Below are 24,463 nucleotides of genomic sequence, written 5' to 3'. Positions count from 1 at the left end.
AGAGGAACATGGAGAGTCTGCTGAAACCGGTTCCATGCACCATGGTGTTCCAAGACGACATCTTGATCACTGGCCGCAACACCACCGAACACTTGCACAACCTGGGAGAAGTTCTCAAGCGACTGGACAGAGTGGGACTCAGGCTGAAACGCTCCAAGTGTGTTTTCCTGGTGCCGGTGGTCGAATTTCTGGGGAGAAAGATTGTGGTGGACAGCATCAGACCCACGGACTCCAAGATGGAGGCCATCAAGAATGCACCCAGACCACAGAATGTGACAGAGCTGCGTTCGTTCCTGGGACTCCTCAACTATTTTGGTAACTTTCTACCGGGGTTGAGCACTTTGCTGGAACCCTTGCATTTATTGCTATGTAAGGATGACGACTGGGTTTGGGGTAAATCTCTCAAGAGATAGCCTTTAATAAGGCCAGAGACCTGCTATGCTCTAACAAGTTACTTGTATTGTATGACCCATGTAAACGTTTAGTACTAGCATGTGATGCGTCGTCGTACGGGGCCATTTGTGAGTTACAGCAAGCAAATGTGTCAGGCAAACTGCAACCGGTTGCATATCTGTCCAGAAGTTTATCCAAGGCTGAAAGAGCATACAATATGGTTGAGAAAGAAGCATTAGCATGTGTATACGGGGTTAAGAAAATGTACTAATACCTATTTGGTCTCCAGTTCGAGCTTGAAACCGACCACAAACCGCTTACTTCACTGCTCTCAGAGCACAGGTATCAACACCAATGCTTCGTCCCGCATCCAAAGATGGGCAATAACATTGTCAGTGTATGACTATGTAATCCGCCACAGACCAGGCACTGAGAACTGTGCTGATGCCCTCAGTCGGCTACCATTGACCACCACCGGGGTGGAAATGGCACAGCCTGCAGACTTGCTCCTTGTAATAGATGCTTTTGAGAGCGAGGGGTCACCCATCACGGCTCGTTAGATCAGGACGTGGACTAGCCAGGACTCTGTGCTATCACTAGTAAAAAGCTGCATCCTTAATGGGAGCTGGTTGGCGGTTCACGGGGAAATGCAAGATGAAATTAAACCATTCCACCGTCGTAAGGATGAATTGTCCATCCAATCGGATTGTCTCCAATGGGGGAATCGTGTGGTTTTGCTAAAAAAAAAGGGCAGGGAAATGTTTATACGCGACCTACACAGTACCTACCCAGGCATAGTCATGATGAAGGCTATCGCCAGGTCGCACGTTTGATGGCCCGGCATTGACTCCGAATTGGAGTCATGCGTACACCGATGTGACGCTTGCTCACAGTTGAGCAACACACCCAGGGAGGCCCCACTGAATCTGTGGTCATGGCCCTCCAAACCATGGTCCTGGGTTCACGTAGATTTTGCTGGCCCTTTTCTAGGAAAGATGTTTCTAGTAGCAGTGGACGCTTACTCTAAATGGATTGAATGTATAATAATGTCATCAGGTACATCCACTGCCATCATTGAAAGCCTCCGGGCCATGTTCGCCACCCATGGTTTGCCTGACGTCCTTGTTAGTGACAACGGACCATGTTTCATCAGCTTGGAATTCAACGAGTTCATGACCCGCAATGGCATTAAGCATGTCAGGTCTGCCCCATTTAAGCTCTCATCCAATGGTCAAGCGGAACGGGCAGTCCAAACTATCAGGCAGAGTTTGAAACGCGTAACGGATGGTTCCTTGCAGACCCGGTTATCTCGGGTCCTGCACACGCCCACCTCGCTCACCAGCGTTCCCCCTGCAGAATTGTTAATGAAGAGAGCACTCAAAACCAGGCTCTCCTTACTCCACCCGAAACTCAATGATCACATAGAAACCCGGCGACACAGGCATAACGTGTACCACGATTGCACGGCTGTATCGCGTGACATTGAAGTCAACGATCCTGTGATTATTCTCAGTTACGGTCATGGTCCCAAATGGATCGCTGGCACTTTATTAGCCAATTAGAGAATAGAAGGCTAGACTTTCCACTTCACATCGCCCATCTATGGCCCATATATCGCCCAAAACGGACCTCTATCACCCATTTTGAGGAAAAAGTGGAAACCATGCCAGAAATATCGCCGGTAAACTAAGCCCCGAGTTTCAGCTCACTTTGCCGAACTGATCGCCGAGCTGATCGTCCACACAAGGCCCAACTTTCGGCACATCGCCATTACAAGTCCAGGCTGATGGAAGGCCGAAAGCATCGCTGTGAAACAGTTGCTTTTCCCGGGCTTTACAGAAGGAAATGGGCACTACGGGTGCCATTTTGAAAATCGGAGGAATGGGGTGGGGGGGGAAGACAGCCAAAAAATCGTGCCTCAGATGGTTGTGAGTGATTTATGGTTCCTGTATAGATAGATCTTCTCAGATTTTTAGTTATATTTAATTTTACTAATAGCCTAGTGAATTCGGCATTTTTTTAGTGAAAAGTTCAATTATGCCTAGTGAAAATAATTATTTAAAGTGAAGGGGACCTAGTGTTAGACTGGGGCTGGAATAGGTAGAGTAGTTTAATTCTTTAGTGAAAAGTTAATTTACAGCAATTGAAAATAATTATTGATACTGATGGGGCCTATGCTTTCTGTGCCAATACTCGTAACTGCTCACACGCTGTTTTCTGAAAGGATCAATCGAAGAGGTGGCAGAGAAATGCGTAGGAAGAGACGGAGGAGACAGAGGAGGCGAGCGTACAGCCAACAAAGGTACAAAGAAATGCAATCTTGCCTCTACTTGTCTGAAAACGTGTGTCTAAGGAGGCTGCGCTTCCGGAAGGAGGTCATCGATGAGATTTTCCAGCTCATTGATGAGATTTTCCAACTCATCAAAGGGGATCTTCAGCCTTCCAGCATCATCAGAACTGCACTGTTGAGGTGAAGTTTACTGCAGCACTAGCCTTCTATGCATCGGGATCCTTTCAGGCTTCAACTGGCAACATCTGTCATATCTCAGCACGCCACGCACTGCTGCATTCGGCAGGTGACTCAAGCCTTTACACACGCAGGATGGACTTTATAAGCTTCCCTTTGTCAAGGGAGGCACAGACCGGGAGAGCTTTGGGTTTCTCGAGAATAGTAGACTTACCCAAGGTGAAGGGGGTATAGACTGCACGCACATTGCCCTGAAAGCCCCCTTAAAGAACGGGAAGATGTTTCATAACAGAAAGTGATTCCACTCCCTAAATGTGCAGCTTGTTATCGACCACAAACAAATAACCATGACAGTAAATGCTACAGTTCCTGGCAGCATCCATGATGCGCAGATCCTATGTGAAAGTGCTATCCCTGACCTGTTTGTCAATCAGCCAGAAGGTCCCAGTTGGATGCTGGGGGATAAGGGATATGGCCTTGCCAGTTGGCTAATGACCCCACTATGTAATCCCGTCACTGAAGCAGAGAAACGTTACAATGAAAGCCACATAGCGACACGCAACATCATCGAAAAGACAGTTGGAGTCCTAAAGCAGCGCTTTAGATGCCTGGATCATTCTGGTGGCAGCCTGCAGTACCACCCTGACCAGGTCGCTGAGTTTATTGTGGTGTGTTGCATGCTGCATAACCTGGCTGTAAGGAGAGGACAACTAATGCCAGATGGGGCTGCAGGTCCACCTCCAGAAGGAGGGGAGACGGAAGAGCCAGCCGGCGAGGAGGAGGAGCAGCAGGATGAATAGGAGGCTAGTGAGGACCTCTGGGAGGACCAGCCTGACGATGTAGCCATGGTCCTACCACCGCCCCCCCCCCCCCCCCCCCCAAAGAACAGTACCCCGTGGGAGTTATGCGGTCGCAAAGCTGTTGCGTCAGCAGCTGATAAAGTAACGCTTTGTGTGAACTTACATTGGGGATCGTCACATTTACATTTAGATTAACAATTATGTTTATACAGAAGTTGCATTTGCGTTGAGTTACGTTTTAGCCTTGCCTGCACTGGCCTGTCTTTTGTAGTGTAGCATTTGCATTAATGTTTAACTTAAGTAATGTTATTACAAGAGAATAAAGATGCCTAAGTTGACTAACCTTATCAGAGAATACACAACAATTGTTAAAATCATTAACAAAATTTATTGCAAACAGAATTCTTTTCAAACACCCTCCTACCCGCCCAACTGTAAACGAACATTTTAAACAATCTAACATACAATGAACAATGATCTCTCCTCTCTCCTCTCTGTCTCTGCCTTCCTCCACTCTCTATCCTCTCTCTCTCTCTCTCTCTCTCTCGCTCTCTCTCTGCCCCTCACTGTGTCTTCTGCGCATGTGTGGATGACCCCTGACCTCCCACACATGCCCAGAAGCCCGTTGCTAGGGAAGCTTTTTGACTTCCTCTTTTGGTGGCCGAACGTGACTTCGCCGAAAATAAGATTCCCCATTCCACATCGCCTGCCTAAGGCCGAGTGGAAAATTGCCAAAAAAAATGGGCCATGTACCAGCGATCAGTAAGGCTGAGACGTCCTACATCGCTGGAACAAGGCCCATTTTTTGGGGCAATGGCCCCCTAGTGGAAAGTCTAGCCCAGAGTGTGTGTTGTTAAACTGTTGAATGGGCAAACATGCAGAAAGCACTTGGATCAGACCAAACTGCGATTCACTGACAACCAAGAACAGTTTGAAGAAGACTTTACCATCTATGATCCACCAACACACACCCAACCAGCAATCAACCTCACTGTCAACCACGGGGATGAACGCACCATGCCCGACAGTCCGATCAGACCAGCCACGCTGCCGTGCAGCAATGATCCGACCAACTCACTCATGCCAGGACTTCAACTCAGGCAATCGACCCGGGAACGCAGAGTCCCGGATCGTCTCAACCTGTAAATAACTTGTACGTAATGACTCTCCTGTGACAGTTGGAACTGGTGCTCTCCACTCTCTGTCCTGTGACAGTTGGAACTGGTGCTCTCCACTCTCTGTCCTGCGACAGTTGGAACTGGTGCTCTCCACACTCTCTGTCCTGTGACAGTGGGAACTGGTGCTCTCCACTCTCTGTCCTGTGACAGTGGGAACTGGTGCTCTCCACTCTCTGTCCTGTGACAGTTGGAACTGGTGCTCTCCACTCTCTGTCCTGTGACAGTGTGAACTGGTGCTCTCCACTCTCTGTCCTGCGACAGTTGGAACTGGTGCTCTCCACACTCTCTGTCCTGTGACAGTGGGAACTGGTGCTCTCCACTCTCTGTCCTGTGACAGTTGGAACTGGTGCTCTCCACTCTCTGTCCTGCGACAGTTGGAACTGGTGCTCTCCACACTCTCTGTCCTGTGACAGTGGGAACTGGTGCTCTCCACTCTCTGTCCTGTGACAGTGGGAACTGGTGCTCTCCACTCTCTGTCCTGTGACAGTGGGAACTGGTGCTCTCCACTCTCTGTCCTGTGACAGTGTGAACTGGTGCTCTCCACACTCTCTGCGACAGTTGGAACTGGTGCTCTCCACTCTCTGTCCTGTGACAGTTTGAACTGGTGCTCTCCACTCTCCCGTCCTGTGACAGTTGGAACTGGTGCTCTCCACTCTCCCGTCCTGTGACAGTTGGAACTGGTGCTCTCCACTCTCTGTCCTGTGACAGTTGGAACTGGTGCTCTCCACACTCTCTGCGACAGTTTGAACTGGTGCTCTCCACTCTCCCGTCCTGTGACAGTTGGAACTGGTGCTCTCCACTCTCTGTCCTGTGACAGTTGGAACTGGTGCTCTCCACACTCTCTGCGACAGTTTGAACTGGTGCTCTCCACTCTCTGTCCTGTGACAGTTGGAACTGGTGCTCTCCACACTCTCTGCGACAGTTGGAACTGGTGCTCTCCACACTCTCTGCGACAGTTGGAACTGGTGCTCTCCACTCTCTGTCCTGTGACAGTGGGAACTGGTGCTCTCCACTCTCTGTCCTGTGACAGTTGGAACTGGTGCTCTCCACTCTCTGTCCTGCGACAGTTGGAACTGGTGCTCTCCACTCTCTGTCCTGCGACAGTTGGAACTGGTGCTCTCTACACTCTCTGCGACAGTTGGAACTGGTGCTCTCCATTCTCTGTCCTGCGACAGTTTGAACTGGTGCTCTCCACACTCTCTGCGACAGTTGGAACTGGTGCTCTCCACTCTCTGTCCTGTGACAGTTGGAACTGGTGCTCTCCACTCTCAAGGAAGGATATACTAGCTTTGGAGGAGGTACAGAGACGATTCATTAGGCTGATTCCAGAGATGAGGGGGTTACCTTATGATGATAGATTGAGTAGACTGAGTCTTTACTCGTTGGAGTTCAAAAGGATGAGGGGTGATCTTCTAGAAACATTTAAAATAATGAAGGGGATAAACAGGATAGAGGCAGAGAGGTTGTTTCCACTGGTCGGGGAGACTAGAACTAGGGGGCATAGCCTCAAAATACGGGGGAGCCAATTTAAAACCGAGGAGAAGGAATTTCTTTTCCCAGAGGGTTGTGAATCTGTGGAATTCTCTGCCCAAGGAAACAGTTGAGGCTAGCTCATTGAATATATTCAAATCACAGATAGATAGATTTTTAACCAATAAGGGAATTAAGGGTTATGGGGAGCGGGCGGGTAAGTGGAGCTGAGTCCACGGCCAGATCAGCTGTGATCTTTTTGAATGGCGGAGCAGGCTCGAGGGGCTAGATGGCCTACTCCTGTTCCTAATTCTTATGTTCTTATTAATGTTGGGGAAGTCCAGAGCCAGGGGTCACAGTCTGGGGATGGGGGGTGGGCCATTTGGGGCCGAGATGGGGGGGGGGCTGCTTCTTCACCCAGGGAGTGGTGAGTCTGTGAAATTCTCTGCCACGGAGAGTTGTTGAGGCCAGTTCACTAAGTGTATTCAAAAAGGAGTTAGATGTAGTCCTTACTACTAGGAGGTTCAAGCGGTATGGCGAGAAAGCAGGAATGGGGTACTGAAGCTGCATGTTCAGCCATGAACTCATTGAATGGCGGTGCAGGCTCGAAGGGCCGAATGGCCTACTCCTGCACCTATTTTCTATATTTCTATGTAAGAGTTGGGGGGGGGGAAATGATGTTTTGTTTGCAAACCTCACCAATGTGTAAGACTTGCCACCAGGGGGCACACCTGTGGGAGACCTAAGAGTCACCTGTGCACCCTGGGCAAGCAGGTATAAAAGACAATCCACTATGCTGCTTCCGTACTTTGGAGTTACATTAAAGAGACCAAGGTCACAATGGTTTGAGCTTATAACAGTCTTGTGGAGTTATTCTGAACATAACACTACTGGTTCAGCGTGATCCTCGCTGGATTGGTCGTCCTCTGCTGACTCTGCCACATGGTGAGTCAGAGGTCGTTTGCACATTCGCTGGAGGTGCCCCATTGTTCCACAGCCCTTGCACACACAGTGCTTGAATCGACATTAATGGGCTCAATGACTGTCCCTGCAGCGTCAACATGGTGTTAATGGATACGCATTCACACCCCACAGTGGCCTCTGAGTCACCCTAGGCCTGGCCTCTCCAGTTGTGTAGGCCCTGCCGTGTACAGTTCTGCCTGCTGAAGGCATTATTTTATGCATGGTACTTGCCGGTGAGCTTCGTTGCTGTGAAGATATCTCTTTCGTGTTATCGCTCGTGGATATGAAAGCCTGGGCTATTGTGATGGCCTTGCTCAGATCTAGGTATTCGGCAGATAGTAGTTTGCGAAGAATGACCTCGTCGCCGATTCCAAGCACGAAAAAGTCCCGCAACACTTCCCCCAAAGATCCGGCAAATTTGCACTGTCCTGCAAGGCATCTCAGGTCGGCGACAAAGCTCACCACGTTCTGGCCCTCGGAGCGATGGTGCGTGTAAAAGCGATACCTGCCCATTAGGATGCTCTCCTTCGGCTTGAGGTGTTCCTGAACCAGCGTGCACAGCTCTGTGTAAGTCCGTTGTCCGTTGGTTTGTCCGGTGCCAGCAGATTTTTGACGAAGCCATATATTGAAGACCCACATACGGTGAGGAGAATCACCCTGCGCTTGACCGCCGTCTCAGCCATGTCCAGCTCTTTGGCCAAGAAGTACTGGTTGAGACGCTCAACGAAGGCGTCACCCTCAACAAATCTCTCAAGAATACTAACGGCGGCCATTACCACATGAAAGTCTGTGATCTGTAACTCGTTGCCAATTGTTACGTTCAGAATAACGCCACAAGACTGTGTTGTAAGCTCAAACTGTTGTGACCTTGGTCTCTTTAATGTGACTCCAGAGTGAGGAAGCAGCCTGGTGGATTGCCTTTTATACCTGCTTGCCCAGGGTGCACAGGTGACCCTTAGGTCTCCCACAGGTGTGCCCTCTGTGGCAAGTCTTAAACATTGATGAGGTGTGCATACATAATACTAACGATTTTACATTACATGGGGTCCTGGAAATTGTGGAACATGTGCTTGTGGGAACTGTTCTCACATGAGAAGTGTGCTGTTCTGTTGTGGAAATGCTGATCAGGGAGAAGTGAGGATATTGGGCGGGCTCTGCCCACTCGCGCTGTAGCCAGTTACTGAGCAATGGAAGCCCGATATTAGCAGGTGTCCGTACAAGCCTGTGTTTAGCACACCTCAGTCATTCAGTGGGGAAACGCGTTGTCAGTGTGGCGCTGACCAGGAAGGTCCACGGGTCAATCCCAAGTCAGTGCCGAGCTCATCCATCTGAGCTAGGAACTGGGAGCACCTGGTCAATAGTCTGCACTCAGACAAAGGGAAAATGAGGGGGGTCCTGCTTCTTATCTACTCCTTCAGGATAGTTTCTATAATTGTACGTCAGGACAAGATCACATTCGGATGAATCTTAGCCCAACCACTAAAGGAAGGAAGAAAGAATTAACAATCAACTTTTGAGCTCATTTGGTTCAAAAACTGTTCCAGGGCGACAGGGTGTTAAACATAAGAACATAAGAAATAGGAGCAGGCGTAGGCCATTTGGTCCCTCGAGCCTGCTCCGCCATTTAATATCTGATCTTGGCCTCAACTCCACTTCCCCGCCCACTCCACATAACCCTTCACTCCCTTATCGTTCAAAAATCTGTCTATCTCCTCATTAAATATATTCAATGACTCAGCCTCTACAGCTCTCTGGGGTAGTGAATTCCACAGATTCACAACCCTCTGAGAGAAGAAATTCCTCCACATCTCAGTTCTAAATGGGCGACCCCTTATTCTAAAGCTATGCCCCCTAGTTCTAGATTTGCCCATGAGTTGAAACACCCTCTCTGCATCTACCTTGTCGAGCCCCTTCAGAATCTTGTATGTTTCAATAAGATCACCTCTCATTCTTCTAAACTCCAATGAGTATAGGCCCAATCTACTCAACCTATCCTCATAAGAAACAAAAGGTTATGGTCTGAAGTGGTTGAGCTCAATGTTGAGTCCAGGAGACTGTAAAGTGTTTAATCGAAAGATGAGGTGCTGTTCCTCGAGCTTATGTTGAGCTTTGTTGGACCAGTCTAAGAGGCTGATGACGGAGAGGTCAGAGTGAGAGTGGAGCGGCGCATTAAAGTGACAGGCGACCGGAAGCTCGGGGTCACACAAAGCGGTCACCCAATCTGCGTTTGGTCCCCAATGCAGAGGAGACCGCACCGTGAGCAGTGAATACAGTATACTAAATTGCAAGAAATACAAGTAAATCGCTGTTTCACTTGGAAGGAGTGTTGGGCAGGTGTTGCATCTCCTGTGGGAAGGTACCATGAGAAGGGGAGCGGGTGTTGGGGTGATTGAAGAGGGGACCAGAGTCTCGCAGCGGGAGCAGTCCCTCCAGCGGGGAGACGATGTGTTCGTTGGTGAGATCACGCTGGAGAAGGCGTAAATGGCGGAGGTGATCCCTTGAATGTGGAGGCTGGTGGGATGAAAGGTGAGGACAAGGGGAACCTATCGTGATTCTGGGAGGGAGTGGAAGGGGTGAGAGCAGAAATGCAGGAAATGGAACAGCCACAGTTGCCATGTCAACGGAACAACCATGTCAACCAGAAGAGCAGGGAATTCTCCCGGCATCATGGCCAATTCATTTATTTCTCAGATAACATCAGTAAAATAGATCATCTAATCAGTATTGCTTTGCTGTTAGTGGGATCTTACTGTTTGTCAAATTAGCTGCTGCATTTCCTACATTGTAACAGGGAATCCACTTCAAAGGTACATCATTGGTAATGCAGTGTTAGGGAAATTGATGGGATTGAAGGCCGATAAATCCCTGGGGCCTGATAGTCTGCATCCCAGAGTACTTGAGGAAGTAGCCCTAGAAATAGTGGATGCATTGGTGATCATTTTCCAACAGTCTATCAGTTCCTATGGACTGGAGGGTAGCTAATGTAACACCACTTTTTTAAAAAAGGAGGGAGAGAGAAAGTGGGTAATTATAGACCGGTTAGCCTGACTTCAGTAGTGGGGAAAATGTTGGAATCAATTATTACAGATGTAATAGCAGCGCATTTGGAAAGCAGTGACAGGATCGGTCCAAGTCAGCATGGATTTATGAAAGGGAAATCATGCTTGATAAATCTTCTAGAATTTTTTGAGGATGTAACTAGTAGAGTGGACAAGGGAGAACCAGCGGATGTGGTGTATTTGGACTTTCAAAAGGCTTTTGACAAGGTCCCACACAAGAGATTGGTGTGCAAAATTAAAGCACATCGTATTGGGAGTAATGCACTGACGTGGATAGAGAACTGGTTGGCAGACAGGAAGCAGAGAGTTGGGATAAATGGGTCCTTTTCAGAATGGCAGGCAGTTACTAGTAGGGTGCCGCAGGGCTCAGTACTGGGACCCCAGCTATTTACAATATACATTAATGATTTACATGAAGGAATTGAGTGTAATATCTCCAAGTTTGCAAATGACACTAAGCTGGGTGGCGGTGTGAGCTGTGGGAGGACACTAAGAGGCTGCAGGGTGACTTGGACAGGTTAGGTGAGTGGGCAAATACATGGCAGATGCAGCATAATGTGGATAAATGTGAGGTTATCCACTTTGGTGGCAAAAACACAAAGGCAGAATATTATCTGAATGGCGGCAGATTAGGAAAAGGGGATGTGCAACGAGACCTGGGTGTCATGGTACATCAGTCATTGAAAGTTGGCATGCAGGTACAGCAGGCAGTGAAGAAGGCAAATGGCATGTTGGCTTTCATAGCTAGGGGATTTGAGTATAGGAGCAGGGAGGTCTTACTACAGTTGTACAGGGCCTTAGTGAGGCCTCATCTGGAATATTGTGTTCATTTTTGGTCTCCTAATCTGAGGAAGGACATTCTTGCTATTGAGGGAGTGCAGCGACGGTTCACCAGACTGATTCCCGGGATGGCAGGACTGACATATGAGGAGAGACTGGATCGACTGGGCCTGTATTCACTGGAGTTTAGAAGGATGAGAGGGGATCTCATAGAAACATATAAAATTCTGATGGGACTGGACAGGTTAGATGCAGGCAGAATGTTCCCGATGTTGGGGAAGTCCAGAACCAGGGGTCACAGTCTAAGGATAAGAGGTAAGCCATTTAGGACTGAAATGAGGAGAAACTTCTTCACTCAGAGAGTTGTTAATCTGTGGAATTCCCTACCGCAGAGAATTGTTGATGCCAGTTCATTGGATATATTCAAGAGGGAGTTAGATATGGCCCTGACAGCTAAAGGGATCAAGGGGTATAGAGAGAAAGCAGGAAAGAAGTACTGAGGTGAATGATCATCCATGATCTTATTGAATGGTGGTGCAGGCTCGAAGGGCCGAATGGCCAACTCCTGCGTCTATTTTCTATGTTTCTGACCATTACCACAACCTTTGGGAATTCCTCATGTTAGGATTGCTTTATATGTGATCTGTTTCAGGATATGCTTGTGATTGAATGTACCTTTGTTTCTTCCTCTACAGACCCAGATTATATCAGCATGGAGGAGCTGGGGAAGGTTGAAAGTCTGCTCTCCCATCTAACCCGTGAGTCTAAGCAGGCTGCTGCTACTGCACTGGTGAGTACCGCACAGAGCAGTGAGCACATGCCAAGGCAGTGCTATACCTGTTTGTTGCCTCTTCTATTACTGGTTCCTTTTCATGGCACCAGCAGTGTGAAGCATTTCAATCAACCGGCTTTTAATGCGAGCAAAGGCTAGGAACATAGCCCCAGGGTTTCCTGGGTACCAGATTGCAGATTTGGAAATGTGTGAGAAATCAGAAACTCAAACATACTGAGTATCTGATATGCAATATACAATGTAAAGCATATTAAACAGCATCATGGTCAGCATGTTGAATGCAGGTTATTATAGGCTGTCCTAGAGTTTAACACACGGAGCCCCGGTAACTGATGTAGGATGTCCCGGTGTCTGACACACTGTATCACAGGATGTCCCGGTGTCTGACACACTGTATCACAGGGTGTCTGACACATTGTATCACAGGGTGCCTGACACACTGTATCACAGGGTGCCTGACACATTGTATCACAGGGTGTCTGACACACTGTATCTCAGGGCGTCTGACACACTGTATCACAGGGCGTCTGACACACTGTATCACAGGGCGTCTGACACACTGTATCACAGGGCGTCTGACACACTGTATCACAGGGCGTCTGACACACTATCACAGGGCGTCTGACACACTATCACAGGGCGTCTGACACAGTGTATCACAGGGTGTCCCTGTGGTGTATGTAGGCACCTTTAGTAATGACTCCACGAGGCAGGGTATGGTGCTTAAACTCTGCAGACCTGCAGTCTTTTATTCCAGCTCCTGAGTGTGAACAACAAGCTGTGAGTTCCCTTTTATATTGGGTTTCCTGCCATGTGCAGGCAGCCCTTGGGTCTCCAGCAACAGCACCCTCTAGTGTATCGGTAAGGTGTGTGCAGTGCAAGGGTACATTCAATGTTGCATACAGTGTTACAGACATCACACAGTAAACAGGCATGTATACACAACAATACTCCCCCCTGAGCATTTTTCATATCCTAGTTGTCATGCCCAGGGGAGGTGATCAGAGGTGTTGTGGTGAGGGTTGTGTGGTTGCCAGGTGTGACCCCTGTGCTTGAGACTGGCCTCGTACGTTTCCCCTCCCTCACACACAAACCAAGTGGTGACACTGTTGTGGGATCTCTCAGGGAGGTAGCCATGGCAGTAGTGGGTGGTGTGTATACACTGTGATGTGGGTAGTTGTGGGCTGGTGGGCAGGGCCACAAGACTGGGTGGGCTCCTTGTCCACCATTGGGGATGAGGGTCAGGTCATCCCACGGTTTGCCAGGGAAGCTGGAGGGTATTGGCCTCATGCTTCTGGTGTTGGCCCTGGTGGCCAGGGGCTGTAGGGCTGGTCTGGTGCCGGTTGCCATTGGTGGTGGCTGGGCTGCCCATTGACCACTGACCCTGTAGTGGGTCTGCTCCCACTGCCTGTTTGTGTGTCCTGCAAGGGGCATCACATTCGTTCCAAAGGTCCAGGCTACATGGTCAGGTAGCCTGCTGGACCTGGGGGTCTCCCACAGTGGGATTCCATTGGCATTAGCATGGTCCCTGTAGGACCCAATGTCCTTTGGCAGTGTCCTACCGGTATACATGACACCTTGGCTCTGATCACACATAGTCGCGCCTGCATTATACATTCTTGCACTTGTATCACTTTTGGGTGTCCTGGTTTCAACAGACATGGTTACATTAGGCATTTCACAATCTCTATCATTATTGTTAAGCATAATAAACTTGTTCTTAACCTTACTGACACCTGTATTCATCTCATTAGTCACATTAGTTAAACCAGCATCACAATTCATGGTTACATTGCATACATTTTCATACTTGCACCCTTTAATTGCATCTTTAGCTTTAAAGTCCATGTACTCAAATAGTTGGAACTTCCCCTTTAAATTTTTTTGGTTACCGGCCTCCTTTAAGGGAGCTTTCAAATCCGATTGGCCGCTCGATGTCACATGATGCTCCTCCATGTTGACTCGCATTTTGAATGCAGGTCTGCTGCACATCAAGCAACAGCCATTTTGTGGTGCTCCTGTCTTCCACATGCTTGTGGTGCTGCAGTCATTCTGTGGTCTTGCTGCAGGCAGGCTGTGGTGCTCTTTTCTTCCACAGCACCACTTCGCCTGATGTGGACCCGGTTCATCAGCAGCGTGGGACCGTCACCGGCTAGAATCCACAGGGGAAGTTTGTGCAACGCGCCGCCCTGGGAGACCTGGACGTCTACACTGCCAACGATTTGGATTTTACCTTTGGTGTAGGTGAGCAGCTTTGCCTGAACAGGAGACAGTTTTGGTGAAGTGGCAGGATTCCTCCAAATTTTTTCAAAGGTATTTTGGCTCATCACAAACTGGCTCACCCCTGTGTCGATCTCCATGAAGACTGGGACCCCGTCGATGTGCACTTCCATCATCCACGGAGAGCTTCCGGTGGAGCAGGTGAAGATTCCATACTCCTCTCCCAGAGTTAGAGCAGATCTTCATCTGTGTCGGAGCCCCGGTGATTAGTCAACTCATCAGAGACGCGGTGAGTACAGCCTTTTCTGCACATTCTCTGAAGGTGCCCTTTTTCTTTGCAGCCTTTGCATGCATAGTCTTTGTTGTGGCACTGGTGGGTCCTGTGGTTTCCTCCACAGCGCCAGCACTGGGCCATCCAGTTTGCCCCATGTGGCGGACTCAGGGTTGCGGGACTCGGGGCAGCATTTCTGCCTTTAGAAGTAGCCATGCAGTGCACTGTGCTCGCCGGTTTAGAGTCCTGGGTCAGTATTCGCCTGGAGTCGCTGGCTGAAACCATGTCGGCCTGGCTCACTTGAATTGCTTTCTGCAGGGTGACTGTGATGTCAGCAGAGAGCAATTTGTGTAGGAGGCCTTCGTGGCCGATTCCGATGACAAATATGTCCCTTAGTGCTTCATTAAGGTGGTCGCCAAACTCACACGGTGCAGCTAGTCTTCTTAAGTGTGCAGCATATTTGGCAATTTCTTGGCCCTCAGGTCACCGGTAAGTGTAGAACCGGTGCTTGGCTGTGAGGATGCTTTCTTTCGGTTTTAGTTGTTCCTGTATGATTGTTACAAGTTGCTCATAGCTCTTGGTGGTTGTCTTCTCCGGGGCTAGTAAGTCCCTGACGAGACCGTAGATGGTGGGCCCACAACTGCTAAGCAGGACGGCCCTGCGTTTGTTCGGTAGTGTGGCCGGTGTGTCCCCGTCCAGGTCGTTGGCTATAAAGAAGTGTTCCAATCTTTCCACAAAAGCATCCCAATCTTCCCCCTCTGTAAATTGCTGAAACTTGCTGAGGTTAGACATGTTGAGCGTGTAGTTCGTGATCCCGTATTCCTGTCGCCAGTTGTGGTGCATGTAGGCACCTTTAGTAATGACTCCACGAGGCAGGGTATGGTACTTAAACTCTGCAGATCTGCAGTCCTTTATTCCAGCTCCTGAGTGTGAACAGCAAGCTGTGAGTTCCCTTTTATACTGGGTTCCTGCCGTGTGCAGGCAACCTTGGGTCTCCAGCAACAGCACCCTCTTGTGTACCGGTAAGGTGTGTACAGTACAAGGGTACATTCAATGTTGCATACAGTGTTACAGACATCACACAGTAAAGGCCCAGCGGGAGGTCGAGAGGCGGTGGCAGTCGGCGAGAGGCGGGAGCAGTGTGAGTGAGGCCTATAAAGACCCAGCGGGTGTTCCTGAGGCGGGAGCAGTGTGAGTGAGGCCTATAAAGACCCAGCGGGTGTTCCTGAGGCGGGAGCAGTGTGAGTGAGGCCTATAAAGGCCCAGCGGGTGTTCCTGAGGCGGGAGCAGTGTGAGTGAGGCCTATAAAGACCCAGCGGGTGTTCCTGAGGCAGCGGCAGTCGGCGAGAGGCGGGAGCAGCGTGAGTGAGGCCTATAAAGGCCCAGCGGGAGGTCGAGAGGCGGTGGCAGTCGGCGAGAGGCGGGAGCAGCGTGAGTGAGGCCTATAAAGGCCCAGCGGGTGTTCCTGAGGCGGCGGCAGTCGGAGAGAGGCGGGAGCAGTGTGAGTGAGGCCTATAAAGACCCAGCGGGAGGTCGAGAGGCGGTGGCAGTCGGCGAGAGGCGGGAGCAGCGTGAGTGAGGCCTATAAAGGCCCAGCGGGTGTTCCTGAGGCAGCGGCAGTCGGAGAGAGGCGGGAGCAGTGTGAGTGAGGCCTATAAAGGCCCAGCGGGTGTTCCTGAGGCAGCGGCAGTCGGAGAGAGGCGGGAGCAGTGTGAGTGAGGCCTATAAAGGCCCAGCGGGAGGTCGAGAGGCGGTGGCAGTCGGCGAGAGGCGGGAGCAGCGTGAGTGAGGCCTATAAAGGCCCAGCGGGTGTTCCTGAGGCAGCGGCAGTCGGAGAGAGGCGGGAGCAGTGTGAGTGAGGCCTATAAAGGCCCAGCGGGAGGTCGAGAGGCAGCGGCAGTCGGAGAAAGGCGGGAGCAGTGTGAGTGAGGCCTATAAAGGCCCAGCGGGATGTCGAGAGGCAGCGGCAGTCGGAGAGAGGCGTGTTTTTGCAGCTGCAGCGGGGACAGAAGGCAAAAAAGAAATCGAAAGGTGACGTCACAGTCAAGGGAGTAAAGGATTGGCTGGCGATTGATAAGCAGCTTTTCTTTTTCTTTTTTATTTCAGTAAGTAACCTTTAGCATTGTTGCCAAATTAAGTTAATCTAGGGGTTAAGTCATGGCAGGAGAGCTCGGACACGTGTTATGCTCCTCCTGTACCATGTGGGAAATCTGTCCCTGACGACTACGTGTGGGGGAAGCGTATCTGCCTCCAGCTCCTGACGAACCGCGTTGTGGAACTGGAGCTGTGGGTGGATGAACTCTGGAGCATCCACGATGCTGAGAATAATGTGAATAGCACATTTAGTGAGTTGGTCTTACCGCAGGTAAAGGGTCCACAGCCAGATCGGGAATGGAAGACCAACAGGAAGAACAGTGCAAGGAAGGTAGTGCAGGGGCCCCCTGTGGTCATCCCCCTGGAAAACAGATTCACCGCTTTGGGTACTGTTGAGGGGGATGACTCATCAGGGGAGAGTAGCAGCAGCCAGGTTCGTGGCACCGTTGGAGGCTCTGCTGCACAGGAGGGCAGGAAAAAGAATGGGAGAGCAATAGTGATAGGGGATTCGATTGTAAGGGGAATAGATCGGCGTTTCTGCGGCCGCAACCGAGACTCCAGGATGGTATGTTGCCTCCCTGGTGCAAGGGTCAAGGATATCTCTGAGCGGGTGCAGGACATTCTGAAAAGGGAGGGTGAACAGCCAGTTGTCGTGGTACATATGGGTACCAACGATATAAGTAAAAAACGGGATGAGGTCCTACGAGACGAATTTAGGGAACTAGCAGTTAAAGTAGGACCTCAAAAGTAATAATCTCAGGATTGCTACCAGTGCCACGTGCTAGTCAGAGTAGGAATCACAGGATAGCTCAGATGAATACGTGGCTTGAGCAGTGGTGCAGAAGGGAGGGATTCAAATTCCTGGGATATTGGAACCGGTTCTGGGGGAGGTGGGACTAGTACAAACCGGACAGTCTGCACCTGGGCAGGACCGGAACCAATGTCCAAGGGGGAGTGTTTGCTAGTGCAGTTTGGGAGGAGTTAAACTAATATGGCAGGGGGATGGGAACCTATGCAGGGAGACAGAGGGGAATAAAATGGAGACAGAAGCAAAAGATAGAAAGAAGAATAGTAAAAGTGGAGGGCAGAGAAACCCAAGGCAAAAAACAAAAAGGTCCACTTTACAGCAGAATTCTAAAGGATCAAAGTGTGTTAAAAAGACAAGCCTGAAGGCTCTGTGCCTCAATGCGAGGAGTATTCGGAATAAGGTGGACAAATTAACTTCGCAGATAGCAGTTAACGGGTATGATGTGATTGGCATCACGGAGATATGGCTCCAGGGTGACCAAGGCTGGGAACTCAACATCCAGGGGTATTCAGCATTTAGGAAGGATAGACAGAAAGGAAAAGGAGGCGGGGTGGCGTTGCTGGTTAAAGAGGAAATTAATGCAATAGTAAGTAAGGACATTAGCTTGGATGATGTGGAATCGGTATGGGTGGAGCTACGGAATACCAAGGGGCAGAATACGTTAGTGGGAGTTGTGCACAGACCACCAAACTGTAGTAGTGACGTTGGGGACAGCATCAAACAAGAAATAAGGGATGTGTGCAATAAAGGTACAGCAGTAATCATGGGTGACTTTAATCTACATATTGATTGGGCTAATCAAACTTGTGGAGGAGGATTTCCTGGAGTGTATTAGGGATGGTTTTCTAGACCAATATGTCGAGAAACCAACCAGAGAGCTGGCCATCCTAGACTGGGGGATGTGTAATGAGAAGGGACTAATTAGCAATCTTGTTGTGCAAGGCCCCTTGGGGAAGAGTGACCATAATATGGTAGAATTCTTTATTAAGATGGAGAGTGACACAGTTAATTCAGAAACTAGGGTCCTGAACTTAAGGAAAGGTAACTTCGATGGTATGAGACGTGAATTGGCTAGAATAGACTGGCAGAGGATACTTAAAGAGTTGATGGTGGATAGGCAATGACAAACATTCAAAGATCACATGGACGAACTTCAGCAATTGTACATCCCTCTCTGGAGTAAAAATAAAACGAGAAAGGTGGCTCAACCGTGGCTAACAAGGGAAATTAAGGATAGTGTTAAATCCAAGGAAGAGGCGTATAAATTGGCCAGAAAAAGTAGCAAGCCGGAGGATTGGGAGAAATTTAGAATTCAGCAGAGGAGGACAAAGGGTTTAATTAAGAGGGGGAAAATAGAGTACGAGAGGAAGCTTGCCGGAAACATAAAAAATGACTGCAAAAGCTTCTATAGATATGTGAAGAGAAAAAGATTAGTGAAGACAAATGTTGGTCCCTTGCAGTCGGATTCGGGTGAATTTATAATGGGGAACAAAGAAATGGCAGACCAATTGAACAAGTACTTTGGTTCTGTCTTCACAAAGGAAGACACAAATAACCTTCCCGATGTACTAGGGGTCCGAAGGTCTAGTGAGAAGGAGGAACTGAAGGATATCCTTATTAGACCGGAAATTGTGTTAGGAAAATTGACGGGATTGAAGGCCGATAATTCCCCAGGGCCTGATAGTCTGCATCCCAGAGTACGTAAGGAAGTGGCCCTAAAATAGTGGATGCATTGATAATTTTCCAACAGTTTATCAACTCTGGATCAGTTCCTACATTAGGGTTGCGAATGTAACACCACTTTTTAAAAAAGGGAGAGAGAAACCGGGTAATTATAGACCAGTTAGCCTGACATCAGTAGTGGGGAAAATGTTGGAATCAATCATTAAGGATGAAATAGCAGCGCATTTGGAAAGCAGTGATAGGATCGGTCCAAGTCAGCATGGATTTATGAAGGGGAAATCGTGCTTGACAAAACTTCTGGAATATTTTGAGGATGTAACTAGTAGAGTGGACAAGGGAAAACCAGTGGATGTGGTGTATTTGGACTTTCAAAAGGTTTTTGACAAGGTCCCACACAAGAGATTGGTGTGCAAAATCAAAGCACATGGTATTGGGGTAATATACTGACGTGGATAGAGAACTGGTTGGCAGACAGGAAGCAGAGAGTCGGGATTAACGGGTCCTTTTCAGAATGGCAGGCAGTGACTAGTGGAGTGCCGCAGGACTCAGTGCTGGGACCCCAGCTCTTTACAATATACATCAATGATTGGATGATGGAATTGAGTGTAATATCTCCAACTTTGCGGATGACACTAAACTGGGTGGCGGTGTGAGCTGTGAGGAGGACGCTAAGAGGCTGCAGGGTGATTTGGACAGGTTCGGCGAGTGGGTAAATACATGGCAGATGCAGTATAATGTGGATAAATATGAGGTTATCCACTTTGGTGGCAAAAACACGAAGGCAGAATATTTTCTGAATGGCGGCAGATTAGGAAAAGGGGAGGTGCAACGAGACCTGGGTGTCATGGTACATCATGAAGGTTGGCATGCAGGTACAGCAGGTGGTGAAGAAAGCAAATGGTATGTTGGCCTTCGTAGCAAGGGGATTTGAGTATAGGAGTAGGGAGGTCTTACTGCAGTTCTACGGGGCCTTGGTGAGGCCCCACCTGGAATATTGTGTTCAGTTTTGGTCTCCTAATCTGAGGAAGGACGTTCTTGCTATTGAGGGAGTGCAGCAAAGGTTCACCAGACTGATTCCCGGGATGGCAGGACTGACATATGAGGAGAGACTGGATCGACTGGGCCTTTATTCACTGGAATTTAGAAGGATGAGAGGGGATCTCAACGAAACATATAAGATTCTGACGGGACTGGACAGGTTAGATGCAGGAAGAATGTTCCCGATGTTGGGGAAGTCCAGAACCAGGGGACATAGTCTTAGGATAAGGGGTAAGCCATTTAGGACTGAGATGAGGAGAAACTTCTTCACTCAGAGTTGTTAACCTGTGGAATTCCCTACCACAGACAGTTGTTGATGATGCCAGTTCATTGGATATATTCAAGAGGGAGTTAGATATGGCCCTTGCGGCCAAAGGGATCAAGGGGTATGGAGAGAAAGCAGGAACGGGGTACTGAAGGAATGATCAGCCATGATCTTATTGAATGGTGGTGCAGGCTCGAAGGGCCGAATAGCCTACTCCTGCACCTATTTTCTATGTTTGCATGTTTCTATGTAAACAGACATGCATACACAACAGTCCCAGTGTCTGACACAGTGTATCACAGGGTGCCTGACACAGTGTATCACAGGGTGCCTGACAGTGTATCACGGGGTGCCTGACACAGTGTATCACGGGGTGCCTGACACACTGTATCACAGGATGTCCCGGTGTCTGACACAGTGTATCACAAGGTGTCTGACACACTGTATCACAGCGTGTCCCGGTGCCTGACACAGTGTATCACGGGGTGCCTGACACAGTGTATCACGGGGTGCCTGACACAGTGTATCACGGGGTGTCTGACACACTGTATCACAGGATGTCCCGGTGTCTGACACAGTGTATCACAAGATGTCTGACACAGTGTATCACGGGGTGTCTGACACACTGTATCACAGGATGTCCCAGTGCCTGACGCACTGTATCACAGGATGTCCCAGTGCCTGACGCACTGTATCACAAGGTGTCTGACACAGTGTATCACAGCGTGTCCCGGTGTCTGACACAGTGTATCACGGGGTGTCTGACACACTGTATCACAGGATGTCCCAGTGTCTGACACAGTGTATCACAAGGTGTCTGACACAGTGTATCACAGCGTGTCCCGGTGCCTGACACAGTGTATCATAGGGTGCCTGACACAGTGTATCACAGGGTGCCTGACACAGTGTATCACGGGGTGTCTGACACACTGTATCACAGGATGTCCCGGTGTCTGACACACTGTATCACAGGATGTCCCGGTGTCTGACACACTATCACAGGATGTCCCGGTATCTGACACACTATCACAGGGTGTCTGACACAGTGTATCACAGGATGTCCCGGTGTCTGACACAGTATATCATAAGGTGTCTGACACAGTGTATCACGGGGTGTCTGACACACTGTATCACAGGATGTCCCAGTGTCTGACACAGTGTATCACAAGGTGTCTGACACAGTGTATCACAGCGTGTCCCGGTGCCTGACACAGTGTATCACAGGGTGCCTGACACAGTGTATCACGGGGTGTCTGACAGTGTATCACAGGATGTCCCGGTGTCTGACACAGTGTATCACAGGATGTCCCGGTATCTGACACACTATCACAGGGTGTCTGACACAGTGTATCACAGGATGTCCCGGTGTCTGACACACTGTATCACAGGGTGTCTGACACAGTGTATCACAGGATGTCCCGGTGTCTGACACACTATCACAGGATGTCCCGGTGTCTGACACCCTGTATCACAGGATGTCCCAGTGTTTGATGCAGTTTTTGCTGTTAGTTTGTTTCACTCTCTGGCATCACCTAACCATTTCTCTTTGTTTTGCCTGATTCTCTCGCCAACTCTTTTCACCCAGGGTAGTGTTATGCTCTCTGAGCCCTGGCCCTTCAGACAGATATCTGATTTGTTTTTGAAAAGCTAACCATCTTTGTTCAAAGCATAGAATCATAGAAATTTACAGCACGGAAGGAGGCCATTTCGGCCCATCGTGTCCGTGCCGGCCGACCAAGACCCATTTTCCAGCTCTTGGTCCGTAGCCTAAAGCAGAGGCAGTCACCTTCCCATGGATTGACCGAAAGTGATAGTGCAGATCTAACTAACACACACGTAAGCTGCACAATCCCAGTGCTGAGAGAATGGAATCATGATGAATAATTGACAGCACAGGCACTCTCTGCTTCACACACTATTGAATGGTATTGAGTCAGCATCTTTTAGCTCTACTGCAGCCTGTGCTCTCTCTGCTGGATCACGTAATTCCCATCAGTGGTGTGAATATTGTTTGGGCTTGGGTTAATGTCTCCAGTGCAGAACACATCAGATTTCTGATTGCCTAACCACCCTCTGCTAGCAGCAGTCAATACAAAGTCATGGCTGGCAGCACGGGCTGAATGACCAGCACAAGGAGATCTTTTCTTTCTTCATTCACAGGATGTGGGCATCGCTGGCAAGGCCAGCATTTATTGCCCATCCCTAATTGCCCTTGAGAAAGTGATGGTGAACCGCCTTCTTGAACCTCTGCAGCCCGTGTGGTGAAGGTGCTCCCACAGTGCTGTTAGGGAGGGAGTTCCAGGATTTTGATCCAGCGACGAAGAAGGAACGGTGATGTATTTCCAAGTCAGGATGGTGTGTAACTTGGAGGGGAACGTAGAGGTGGTGGTGTTCCCATGCACCTGCTGCCCTTGTCCTTCTTGGCAGTAGAGGTCGCGGGTTTGGGAGGTGCTGTCGAAGAAGCCTTGGCGAGTTGCTGCAGTGCATCTTGTAGATGGTACACACTGCAGCCACAATGATGTTGAACTAGCGCACGAGATAAAATTATTTAATGACCAGTCAGAGCAACATGGCTTATACCACTCGATATGGTGCATCACCATTCCATCCTCAGTGACACGCACACATGCTCGCTCGCTCAAGCATACGCATGTGCACTTATACACACACTCACACATGCACACGCACTCACATACACATGCGCACACACACCTACACTCAACATACATGCACTCACATACGCACATGCACTCTCACATACGCACTCACAAACACACACTCGCGCACACGCACTCTCACACATGCATAAGCGCACGCACTCACATGTATACGCACTCTCGCTCACGCAGTCACGCACTCATACACGTGCACTCATACACGTGCACTCATACACGTGCACTCATACACATGCACTCACACATACACTGGCACACACACATGCACTCTCCCTCACGCACTCACACATGCACTCACGCACTCACACATACGCATATGCACTCGCGCCCTCGCACATGCGCACGCGCCCTCGCACATGCCCTCGCACATGCACACACACGCCCTCGCACACACACAAACATGCCCACGCACACGCACACATGCACACGCACACAAACAACCTCATCCCCCTCTCTCACGCGCGCACACACACACACACATACACACACACACTCTACGGCAAGCCAACCTGACAGCAGTTGGAAAACACACCTCCCCCTGTGTGGCTGAAATAGAACCAGCATACCAATAGTTCTTTATCCTTCAAAGAAGCTATAACTGGTTGGGACTAAAGGCGTTGACCCAGTCACACTATCTGTGGCAGCCACTGCAGTGTTTCAAGGTGGAGGTGGATTTCATTTTACGCTGCCACAATTTTAAAATTCTACAGAAAGAAAGAACTTTCATCTATATAACACTTTATGACATCACCCAAAGCACGTCACAATGAATTACTTTTGAAAAGTAGTCCCCATCATTATGTCGGTAAATGCAGCAGCTAATTTGCACACAGTAAGATCCCACAACTAGCAGATTACCGGGCAATCGGCTTTAGATGGTGTTGGTTGAGGGGAGGGAATGTTGTCCTGAACACGATGGAGAACGCTCTTGCACTTCTTCGAATAGTGGGATCTTTAATGTCCACCTGAGATGACAAACGAAGCCTCAGTTTAACGTCTCATTCAAAAGACAGCACCTCTGATAAAGCAACACTGAAATGTCAACACAAGGCAGCACACATGGAATATAGAACCCTGTGTACACTCCAGTGTAAGACTGGAAAATGATATCCCTGTTTGAGGCTGGAATTAACATGGGTGTCTTACATTCGGGTTGTATCCTCCCTTATGTCTCCCCGCACAGTTCCTCTCCCAGCGCAGCAGTTCCTCCAAAGATCACGCGCTCAGTGGCTGCCCCATAGCACCTGTTGCTTTGTAATATCTAAATTGAAGCACTCTTTCCTGATCTCAGTCCAAGCTCCCACTGCGGGTTTACAGTCACGCAGCCTGTAGGAGAGTTCTCCTCTTGGGTAGTCCCTCGGAGTCGAGGATGATTTGCTTTCACACTTAAAAATGAGTTCTCAGGTGACTGATGAGTCTGATACGGGACCCACAGTCTCTGTAGCAGGTGGGGCAGACGGTGGTTGAATGGCTGGTTAGTTTGGGTGCTTGGGTTGCCGTGCGCTC

At 49.3% G+C, this 24,463-nt stretch overlaps 1 protein-coding gene across 1 annotated transcript in view; it reads left to right on the top strand.

The window, feature by feature from the left end:
- LOC139276840 (E3 ubiquitin-protein ligase RNF123) overlaps nt 1–24,463 on the top strand; it is a 413,881-nt gene that overhangs the window by 371,114 nt on the left and 18,304 nt on the right. The window contains exon 31 of the mRNA XM_070894838.1: nt 11,806–11,900. Within this exon, the coding sequence (XP_070750939.1) occupies nt 11,806–11,900 (95 nt within the window). The remainder of the gene's footprint in view (nt 1–11,805; nt 11,901–24,463) is intronic.

Source organism: Pristiophorus japonicus, chromosome 12 (assembly GCF_044704955.1).
Source record: "Pristiophorus japonicus isolate sPriJap1 chromosome 12, sPriJap1.hap1, whole genome shotgun sequence".
NCBI lineage: Eukaryota > Metazoa > Chordata > Chondrichthyes > Pristiophoridae > Pristiophorus > Pristiophorus japonicus.
The sequence above is the reverse complement of the archived record's forward strand: the minus strand, read 5'-3'. Positions and strand labels throughout refer to the sequence as shown.